This window comes from Daphnia pulicaria, chromosome 3, assembly GCF_021234035.1.
Source record: "Daphnia pulicaria isolate SC F1-1A chromosome 3, SC_F0-13Bv2, whole genome shotgun sequence".
NCBI classification, from domain to species: Eukaryota; Metazoa; Arthropoda; class Branchiopoda; order Diplostraca; family Daphniidae; genus Daphnia; species Daphnia pulicaria.
The window spans coordinates 13,012,577-13,023,932 of NC_060915.1; the positions used below are offsets into that span (position 1 = coordinate 13,012,577).

The 11,356-nt window shown below is 39.7% G+C and overlaps 1 protein-coding gene and 1 long non-coding RNA gene across 2 annotated transcripts; both read left to right on the plus strand.

The window, feature by feature from the left end:
• The first annotated feature begins 3,141 nt into the window (after positions 1–3,141).
• LOC124328523 (beta-1,3-galactosyltransferase 1-like) lies at positions 3,142–6,816 on the plus strand. The gene is made up of 3 exons (XM_046787336.1): positions 3,142–3,153; positions 5,127–6,351; positions 6,438–6,816. The coding sequence occupies exons 2-3, from the start codon at positions 5,150–5,152 to the stop codon at positions 6,637–6,639; spliced, it is 1,404 nt and encodes a 467-aa protein (XP_046643292.1). The 5' UTR covers positions 3,142–3,153; positions 5,127–5,149; the 3' UTR covers positions 6,640–6,816.
• A 1,764-nt stretch (positions 6,817–8,580) lies between these two features.
• On the plus strand, positions 8,581–10,423 carry LOC124328610. The gene is made up of 6 exons (XR_006916356.1): positions 8,581–8,813; positions 8,880–8,973; positions 9,432–9,510; positions 9,573–10,104; positions 10,167–10,252; positions 10,306–10,423. It is a non-coding gene; the product is annotated as an uncharacterized LOC124328610 (long non-coding RNA).
• The last annotated feature ends 933 nt before the right edge of the window (positions 10,424–11,356 follow it).

Consider the following 11,356-nt stretch of genomic DNA (forward strand, 5'->3'; position numbering starts at 1 on the left):
TAATTTCCACACACTTGATTGTCCCATTATTTCGTTGAATCGACACTGCCTAGATCTATTTAGCCATTGACAGTTTCATATATAAACAATGGCAACCGTATAGCGATTGGGCCAATTTTTTTTTTCTAAATGGGAAACCACTGGACTTTCTTCGGGGCTGGACTTTCAGCTATGGGCTTTCTGTTGGAATTTTTGGGTTTTCTTTTTTGGGCGGCCAGCAGCACTATGTGGTGGATAGGCGACGATGGCAAATTTTTTTTCTTCTTTTTTCCGTTGCTTTTTTCCAGGTGTGTGCCCGGCGCCCCGGTGGAATCTAATTGACCGACGGGCGATCCATCCAATAATAATTTTACATTTTCTATATCCCCCCCCTCCCCACTACTCTCTCTCTTTTCTCTTTCTTGCGCCATTTTAGTTGAGATCCACGAGTCCGATACGGCACACACAAATATGTGTGTCCATTGCGTCACATCTGACAACTGCGCACGAGTCGATGCGTTCAACTCCCAATTGTCTAATTAAAGTGACACATGTGAAGATGTTGCAGACCCGAATTCAGACCAAATAGGCAACAACACGAAATAGCCTAACAGTTTAGACAATTTCCAAATGGGAATCTCTCTCGTCTCCATGGACAAACAATACGTAAATCTTTTTCTTTCTTTTTCTTTCTTTCTTTTTCTTTCTTTCTATTTCTTTCTTTCTTTTTCTTTCTTTCTATTTCTTTCTATATGCACATTCCCGGATAAGTAGAATACGCCACCGCCGTCCGGGTATTTAAATCGCATCGCATATAAACAGGAAGAAGAAAAGGCTCCTAAAACAAAAGGAAAGTAAATCTGCTGTATTATGGGCATTCCGTTGTGGATCTACCCCGAGCACGTCTGAATGCCGATCAAAAGAGAAAAGAATCGAAAATGTTTCAGGCACAACAACTGGGCGCAACATTAAAAACGGGAAATAAAATTAATGAGTTTTTCTCTGCTCCTGCTGGATGGAGCTCCTTTTTGTTTTAACTACAGGCTCAACAGTCTTATCGGTGGGCTTCCTCTTGTTCTTCTTACCCTCTTTGCGAAATAGAGAGAAAAGCAAACAAAATAACAAGCTGTCGCGTGTGTGGATGTAGGGAGGACGGACTTGTTGGTGCTGTGTCCTTATGGTCGTTGGCGGCGTTGGCGGACTAGAGATGTGGTCTGTGCTCGGGTTTGTTCGTTCCCTCCTTGTTTATTCATCCGAGTGAGACAAATGACATACAGACAGACAGCAGCAGCAGCAGAGCTCACAGTCGAGAAGATGAGAATATGAAAAAGGCCAAGTCTCCTGAGACGGGGGGAGAATAAGAAGAGCCGAGGCCTTTTTAGCCACCCTCCCTAAAAGAAGAAGAAGAAGTTGATCATCCACAAGAGTTTTCTCTCTTAAGTAAGTCCTTCCTTGTTTTGACTGGGGAGATATGGGAGGTCGAGGTACTGGAACGAGTGACAAACCCAAAAAGGGCCAGCAGACGAATTAAGAGGCGGCTGTGCGTTGGCCATCAAACGACAACCGGAAGGAAGTGACCCTGTCCAGTTAGCGCTCAAAAAGAAAACCCACAATCTTTGCGATTTTTCCTTCAATCAAGACAAAGAAAAAAGAATAGACAGCGGCGCAAACAGCGTCGAAATGTCTCGCGGGAGACAAACACAGGCGCGGATGTCTTGTAGCTTCCGAAAAATGGACTTAACAGTCACGTCAGTTGTTCTACTTTTTGTGTGTGTGTGCCTAGTGTGTACGGCCAACACAGTCCAAAGTACGGTACCTACTCTTTTTCAGACTTTTTCTCTTGTGGGGGTTGAACAAAGGCAGGATACATCATCTGGCTGCTGCTGCTGCTGCCGCTGTGCATAACCCAAAAGCAGACGCCGATGCAAAACCTTAAAAAAAGAATAAAAGACGACGAGTATATAGTAATATAGAGGGGAAAAAACGTGACGCATTTCGGTGGCGGTGGCATTTCATTCTCTTCTCTCCCCCCCCCCCCTCCGCTTCTTGCATGTTCCTTGTGCCGAGACGCCGCGACCGTCGCCACCGCCGATCTGAAAACGGAGGGGAATAGTAGACGCCATCAAGTTCGCCGAGGTTATCTTCTTTTCTTTCAACGCCATAGATTCCCCAGCACTCCACCCCACTCCCGTGTATACCTCATCACACTACTACACCCTATACTTCTCTTAAGTTGTTGTCGTACGATCTTTTTATCAGCTGCCATCCACTTGGCTGCCGTCGTCGCCACCGCCACCGCCGCCAACATATCGATCAGCGTCTTGTTTCTTTTTTCGCGGGGGGGTTTTCTTCAACTGATTTAAAATTGACCGCCACCGTCGAAATACCTTTTTTCAATTGCCAAGTACAATTCAGGAATTTCTTTTCTATTCTTTTTTCATTTATTGAATAGCAACAGAATTAAAAAGGCAATGTATCAACGGAATTTTAAAGGATGGTTATTTTCTAAGCGCTTCAATTTCAATTTTTTTTTTCGCAATCAATATTCCACTCTTTGTTGGCAATAACAAAAATCTGTTTTTCATTAAATTGAGAAAAAACGAAAAATTAGTTTCAAAGCTATTAAAACAATACCTGTCAACTATGACTTGGTTGATTATTCGACCATTAAATTATTTTTCAAAAATATCACATCAAAAGTTTTCTGCCAGAAATTTGAGACGTAAATAGAACGCGTACAGCAAATTTTTATTGACGTGACGTTAAATTTTGATTTAATTGTTAATACGCTGCCGAATTCTGTTATTATTACGACGTGGTCTGAAAAAAGAAACCAACAATTTAGAAAAGTGATCTGCTGTTATTTGAGGAGTTGCCACTTTTGGAAAGGGTCGCATGGGTATTCTGTGGAAATCATGAATCATCATGCAGGCTTGCAAAATTGCAATGCAACTATTTCTAGTTCTCTGATACACATGTCCCCCCCCATAGCCCATGCTAATACTTTTCCCAATAGAAACGGTATTAAATTTGTTGAGCCAATTACAGAGCAACACGTTGATTAAGAACTCTGCTACCTGATCTTTTGACTCCATCCAGCACAATCGTATCGAATTGGGCTACAATTCACATTTTTATTAGTGAATAGTATTCTGGTGGCTTCGGTCTTGAAAGGTAAGAATCCCAATGCTAATAAAATATACCATTTGCGCTTATTGGGTTTACTGTTTTAAAAGGGTTTAAAAAAACTGAAGGTTTGTAACCTTGAGTCGAAAACCCAAAATTTTGTTTTATTCATTTACTTATACCCTACGTTAAATTGCTAAACAATCGCCTGTGATACGAAAGAGAATCCCACCTTAATCTATCGTTTTGTTTTTATAATAACATTTCAGAACGTTAGGCCTAACTTCATTACCGGTAGTCTTGGCATTAGTACAACTGCTGTCGGCCAGTTTTTCATCTCCAGTTGACCTCGGCGCGTAAAATGAAGCTTTCGAAAAGAAAAGAAATTGGTTGAATGGCACTTGAAAAATATAGATAATCATCAACGAAAACATAAATGTTATGTTGGGAGTAGAAAAGAGAATCGATCCCGTTCGAGGACGTCTTCCTAACCGGAATTTGTTAAAAAAGGGGAACAGCCTAGGTCAAGAAGCAATATTCTACACAGGCACTCACAGGTTTTTATTTTATTTTCTATCCATCAATCCCCAAAATAACTATTTAATTTTCTTGTAAAAACATTATTATTTATTTTTGTCTCAAGTGTCTTTTATCGTCCTCTGCCAACCGTTCCGCCGCCGTGTGATTTGCGAAAATTCGTCGGGTGGCCGACCGACAATTAATCAAAGACAATAAAGAAGACAGTCAGCACCTGTGCGTGCTTGTGTAGAATATTGCTTCTTGACTTTGGCTTTTTCCCCTTTTTAACACATTCCAGTTAGGAAGACGTCCTCGAACGGGATCGATTCTCTTTTCTACTCCAAACATAACATTTATGTTTTCGTTGATGATTCTATGTATTTTTCAAGTGCCTTTCGACGATTTTCTTTTCTTTTCAAAAGCTTCATTTTATGCGCACTTGTTTCCCCCCCACCCATTTCTCTATGAAGAGCACTTTGCTGTTTCAACATCAGTATTTTTGGCCGTCATCGATAATTCCAAGGAGATGATTTTTTGTTTCACTGTGTTCATCGGATTTGTTTTTTCTCTTTTGGGAGATCATGTGGAGATGACATATACAGATTTGAAATTATTTGATTCCTTTTTATTCTTGGTGAAACAAGCGAATGTAGATACGGTGGCTCCATTCATTCATTGAATGGATGACATCACCACAGGATTCCACTTGCATATTGACAATAACAAAAATCTGTTTTTCATTAAATTGAGAAAAACGAATAGGTAATTAATTAAAAAGCTATTAAATACCCGCCAACTATGACTTGGTTGATTACTCGACTAATAAATTATTTTTCAAAAATATCAGGCATAATGATTTCTGCCAAAAATTCGAGACGTACATAGAACGCGTACTGCAAATTTTTATTGACGTGACGTTAAATTTTGATTTTTGTAATACTCAACATAAATTCAGAAAAGGTAAAGTGCCGAATTCTGTTGTTATTACGACGTGGTCTGAAAAAAGAAACCAACAATTTAGAAAGGTGATCTGCTGTTATTTGAGGAGTTGCCAATTCTGGAAAAGGTCGTATGAGTATTCTATGGAAATCATGATATCATCATGCAAGCTTGCAAAACACATGTCCCCCCCATAGCCCATGCTAATACTTTTCCCAATAGAGACGGCATTGAATTGGTTGAGCCAATTACAGAGCAACACGTTGATAAAGAACTATAGGCTACCTGATCTTTTGACTCCACCCCACACCTGTGCAATGACGCAATCTGTACATGAATCGAATCGAATTGGGCTACAACTAACATTATTATTTTAGTTAAAAGTATTGTGATGGCATCGTTCTTGAAAGGTAAGAATCCCAATGCTAATAAAATATACTGTTTGCGTTTTTTGGGGGCTTTACAAATACTGTTAAAAAGGTTTCTCCATTGCCAAACAATCACCTGTGATGCGTAATAGAATTCCACCTTAATATAGTTTTGTTTTTCAAATAACATTTCAGAACGTTTTATTAATAGGAGAAACATGATTGGCAAATTCATTTTTGTATCGTTATGCCTAACTGTATTCGTGCAACTGCTGCCCAGCGGTTCATCTCCACGCAAAGAACAAATTCCTGCTGTCGGACAAAAGTTGTTTGGACTCGGATGTCATAATGAGAAAAAAAGAATCGATCAACTAATTGGAACTATCGATGCCTTAAAAAAGGTCCCGGCCAAAGACACTATTGCTGATATGGAAAATGCTCTTCGTAGAGAAAGAGCAAAAAATCAAGAGCTTCAAGTTTTGGTAGAGAAATTAACTAAAAACTTGGAATTATGCGACGACAAACGTAAAATGTTTAATAACTACGTGCTGGATTCTTTTTTACGAAATTCGCCTTATTCTGGAGTAGAAAATTACACCCGGTACGCAGTGGCTCGATTAGGGATGTTGCCAATCAAAAATGCGAAACCTTTGATACCCAAATTCGGAACAGTCATCAACGACGTTCTTTCTTTTCGATATCCCATCAACATTCCGTCGTGTCCAGCAGCAGAAATAACAAATAACACTTGGTCGAACCCAAGTGTTTTCATAGCGATTATATCGGCTCCGGAACATTTCAAAGAGAGAAATGACATCAGAGAAACGTGGCTGATTCACCTCAAAAGTGCCCTGGAAAAAAATCTGCTGGGCATTAGCACCCGATTCGGTTTCTTTCTCGGTCAGACTCGAAACGATTCGATTCAAAAGCGAATCGAAGAAGAGAATCAGAAACACGGGGACATCGTCCAAATCGAAATGGACGATTCGTACCGCAATTTGACGCTGAAAGGCATCGCCGTGCTCAACTGGGTGCGGCAACAATGCGCCAAGGTCGACCTCGTTTTCAAAGTGGACGACGACGTCTACGTCAACGTGCACAATCTCGTTCATTTCGTCCGGTCCAATTATCAATTGAACAACAGTTTGTTCGGCTACGGCAATTTCGGCTTCTACCCAATCAGGATGCCGGGATACCCGGAGGACTACGCCAAATGGGACATGACTTTCGAACAGTATCCGTGGAGTCATTATCCCAATTACGTCAACGGTCCGGCCTATTTCATGCACTCAAGCGTCGTTATTCCGTTATTGGCTGCCAGTCAGACCACTCCTTTGATCCCGTTCGAGGACGTTTTCCTAACCGGAATGTGCACGGAAAAAGCCGGTGTCAAGATGCGATATTCCGCAGGCACTCACAGGTTTTTATTTTATTTTCTATCCATCAATCCCCAAAATGACTATTTAATTTTCTTGTAAAAACATTATTATTTATTGTTGTCTCAAGTGTCTTTTATCGTCCTCTGCCAACCGTTCCGCCGCCGTGTGATTTGCGAAAATTCGTCGGGTGGCCGACCGACAATCAATTCGTCACCCACTCGGCCGTCGACGATTTTTATCGGAACAAGACCCAGTGCGTCGTCACCGAATCGGACGGAACCAAAAAGACAATCGACTTCACCGCCCCCGTTGTCTTCAAGTTCACTTAGTCTGTTAGACAAGACAATGAAGACAAGATTAAATCCCTTTTGGAAATAACGCTGAAAAATCGACATACATTGGCCTAATTTATTAGCAACAACAATTCGCGCGCTTAATTTCAACTAACATTATTAATCATTTGTCATGTACAAGAGAACACTAATAATAAAATAGACTTGCTTTATCCGGTAATAATTGTTATTGTTCATTATTTGATTTTTAACATCCTGGGCGATCCTGGGGTCAGGGGTGCAAGTCTATCTCAGTCGTACGCTCTTTTTATCAGCTGCGATCCAAATATTTTAAATAATTTTCAAAAATTTATTTGTATGCCAGTATGCGACAGTAGAACTCCAGTGACAATAGAACTCCAAAGACATAAGAACACCTTTTTTTTAAGTATTATTAAAAATACCCGACAATAGAACTCCAGTGCCCGACAGTAGAACTCCACTACTTTGTCGAACATGAAAATAATTAAAGAATTCATTGGAGTTCTATTGTCGTGTAGTGGAGTTCTACTGTCGTCAACGGTCCAGCGCAGAAATCATTCGTAGTTTTTTCTGAGAAGGAAAAAAGAATCGACCAAAAAGGAGCTTATATGGAAATGAATTGTGTTTCGTTTCGGTACAGAAGTCGGGGGCAGTAGGATATGCACAGAGGATCGGATGATGGATCCATGACGCGATTAATGGGCGGCCATCCCATCACATCCAATAGGTATCTTAATAGCTTTAATAAAAAAGCTATTTTGTAGAGTGAATATAATTTTTTTCCAAACTTTTATAGTTCATATGCTATTTTGATTTTTTTTAACAAGCGATCTCCCACTCAACCGGACCGTTTTGGTGGAGGTACTTTTCGGATCGTAATCCGGAAAAGGACTTTACAAATCCGGACTAGGTCTATTCTGTTCAGAATCGCATGGCGATTCCAATGGAATTAAGTCCGGATTTTTATCTTTTCCCGTTCACGAGATAATCACGGTTGAAAATCGTGAAATATCACGAAAACCCAAAGTCTCCCCCTCCGACTATATCGCTTTTAGCCGTATATTCGGCTTATACAAAAAAACTAATTTATACAAAATGTAGCCCTTTCATCCCTTTTTCAGAATCCAAAAGGATTTTCTATAATTCTGTAAGATGTCCGAGATATCACGATTTTCGTGATACCCCCATTTCGACATATTTTTCAAGCATTTCATTCGGCGTTGCCGATTGCCGTATATGTGCTTTTCGCCCCCTTTTCTGTCCACTCCTTCCCTTTTTCCCTGTTTCCTATGTATCAAGGCCTTGTATATCGATACAGATGGGACTTGATACATAGGAAACAATGGAAAAAGCGAAGGAGTGGGGGCGAAGTCACATATACGGAAATCGGCAACGCCGAATAAAATGCTTGAAAAATATGTCGAAATGGGGGTATCACGAAAATCGTGATATCTCGGACATCTTACAGAATTATAGAAAATCCTTTTGGATTCTGAAAAAGGGATGAAAGGGCTACATTTTGTATAAATTAGTTTTTTTGTATAAGCCGAATATACGGCTAAAAGCGATATAGTCGGAGGGGGAGACTTTGGGTTTTCGTGATATTTCACGATTTTCAACCGTGATTATCTCGTGAACGGGAAAAGATAAAAATCCGGACTTAATTCCATTGGAATCGCCATGCGATTCTGAACAGAATAGACCTAGTCCGGATTTGTAAAGTCCTTTTCCGGATTACGATCCGAAAAGTACCTCCACCAAAACGGTCCGGTTGAGTGGGAGATCGCTTGTTAAATAGGAAAACTAATCACAAACATCCTTTCGGTACCTTGCTAACGCAGGTAGCTGACAATATTTTAACGTGAATGTTTTATTTGTCCCTAGATGGCGCATGGCGAATAAGTTTCAGCCATTGAGCAGACGTCATTTTGTTCTGGACCATGTTCTGGACAGAAGGAATTGAGACATTGAGTTTTCCAGAAATCATCGTTCGGCTTTATTTAACGCGAAGCTATTAAAGAAAACTCCAGACGATACAGAGTTCAATCAAAAGTCAAAACTACGTAAGGAGGAAGGAGAGAAAAGAAAACTTAAGTGTGGCAAGATGGAAAACGAAACAATGTTGGGAGGGTCGAGAATCTGGAGAAACTTCTGAACTTAACACTGAACAGGCTGAAATTCTCTAAATTGTAAGTTGTGTGACATTTTTTGCATAGAAATTAAGCATTAATTTTAAAGTCTTTGTATTCTCTTAGTATCGCTCATTGGCCTACAAGCAACAAGGCAACATCTGATGATTCTGATCTTGCATGAATGGAAGAGAACATTTGGCACTATGATAATAATTTGGTAATATGATTTGATAAATTAATTTATTCCTTGTTTTTTGTTGCCATTTCTCCGTGACTCCTAATAATCCAGCTGTTAGTCATGCTTCCACTGTGATAACCCGGATGGGAGGGTTTAAGTTTATTCAGGGAATTTTTGCCGTTAAAAATTGGCACTCCTTTCAATTTGTTTCTGAATCTTTAAGTCTGTGCTGGATTCAAATTTTTAACACTGGTCAAGAGAGTAGTTTCTCCGGTTCATATAGAATATTAAAATGAAACGAGAAAATTTAGTTTAGTTTTTAAAATTTTTATTTACTGTCTTTATTGTTATACCAAGAATGTTTTAGCTTCACCACACACTTAACATTCCTGTTAATTTTATAATATATTCCGAATAAAGTTGCAGATGTCCTTCATAAGTGATGGTATTGTGTTATTGTCATTGTGGTCTAATGAGAATATTTATTTTTATTTCAGGTTAACTTTTGAAGAGAAAGTGAGGAGAAAATACTCCAAGGATCTCATTCCTCCAACAACTATGGCAGATTTGTTCACGGTATCTTCCCCTGATTTTATTTATTTACTGCATTCGTAATTAATCTCATATTCTCTTTTCAGGTTTGCCCTCGCCGCTGTTCGATAGACTTTATCAATTGGTGGAAAATGACAAGTGGTCGGCCGCGCTGAAATTCAAGATCGATAAATTATATACAGTAGATGTTTAGAAATTACAAGTGCATATCTGGGCTCCCTTCTCAGTGGCCCCGTTTCCCTAATTAACCACTAACCAGTCGCTGCGACAACCAGGAGTAAGGGAGTGGACTGGTCGAACAGGGACTTGCAAGGCGCATGATTCGATGAAATCTGTTGGAGGGTCATGAGTCTAAGCCGGAAGACTACTAAGATTAATCGCTCTCGTAATAACTGTTCCTCGGCTCTCTTCGCTCTTTTTCCGGTTTCTTTTAACCATTGCCGGGTAACCTCCCTTGTCGAGTCAGTGCGGGTAGTGTCTTCCCTTGCTTGACTGGCTGTAGTTTGAACCGGACGGTCTGTTAAAATAAGAATTTAAATCTAGAACAACGCCTCCTTTGAGCGGCCCGGACAACCCTGAATCCTTTAGGGTTGCCATTCCATCGAGGCTTAAACGAGGGTACGTAATTACACTTTAGTCAAATTGTTAAAGCTACAAATTCAATTGTTTGTATTACCCAGATGACGCGGAGGTGTTGCTCATTGAGGGGTTTTGGTGACAAGGAGTCACTGAACGAAACGCTAAACCAAATGAAAAAATAAGAAAGGTAATGACATGAAGCTTTTGCTTTCGCAGAAAATAATTTGAATTTGTTTGGAGCCAACGATCCTTTATATATCCGAGCCGAGTCCTTTCCGTCTACATTCGGTATGAAGAGCAAAACCCAAATTTCAACACATTTTACTGCTTAGCAACGAAAACAAAGCGAGTGTCAAAACATTGTTTTACTTGCGCATACTTTATTGTGGCAGAAACGCGTTGGTCATGTAACAGGGTGGAATTTTTTTCCCTTTTGTTCATGCAGCATCAAACGACACGCGATAGGTTCTGGCGGTAATCAACTATTCAAAATGGTAGACATGTCAATGTAAAAGACAGGGTAAGGGTAGCTCCTGTAAATGTTATTCATTTATGTTAAATAGCTGCTAGTAGGATCTCATTGTTGATTTGCGGTTACAAAATCCATAGCCCTAGACTTCAGGCATTGTCAATCAATCATTTGATTTGCGTTTTAGATGCTCCTAAATCAGCTGTGGAAATACGATTCCCCCCGCTTCTCCTGGATGGTTACTTAGGATCATTTAAGTTCATTTTTGAGTTATTCGTTGTGAACGTAGCGGACAGTCTATCGAGCTTTAACAATTGCGTCTAATTTCTTATTTTATTCAACCGTTCTATGAGAAGCTTTGATTTCTATTTTGTTATATTAATAATTTATCTTTTTTTAGATTTTTTCTCCGACCGCAGGTGCAAGGAATATGTTTGAAACTTAGAAAAGTTTGCAGTAGAATATTTAAAAAAAGCCAACTGTCCTTCAAACGGTTCGAAATGGAAGATTTATTCATTTGACACCGAAGAAACGAGTCAAATGTAAAATGTGGTATTTTTAAAGTGACTAAAATTTAAGCCATTATCATTTATGATTTGATATTTATTTTGATAGTGGTTTTTGTTGACCCATCCCCAGCAACGTCAACCTGCAGAAAGAAAAAGGCCAGTTTCTATGACCTTGACGCTCGAAGGTCACGGAGATCATTACGTAAAACGTGTCATGCAGTGGTGTAGAGGTTGGGTGAGAATGACAAGTGTTGCTTCATTATCAAAAAGGTACAATAGCCGCAAGTGTAAGCTTTTTGGTATTCATTTTGAT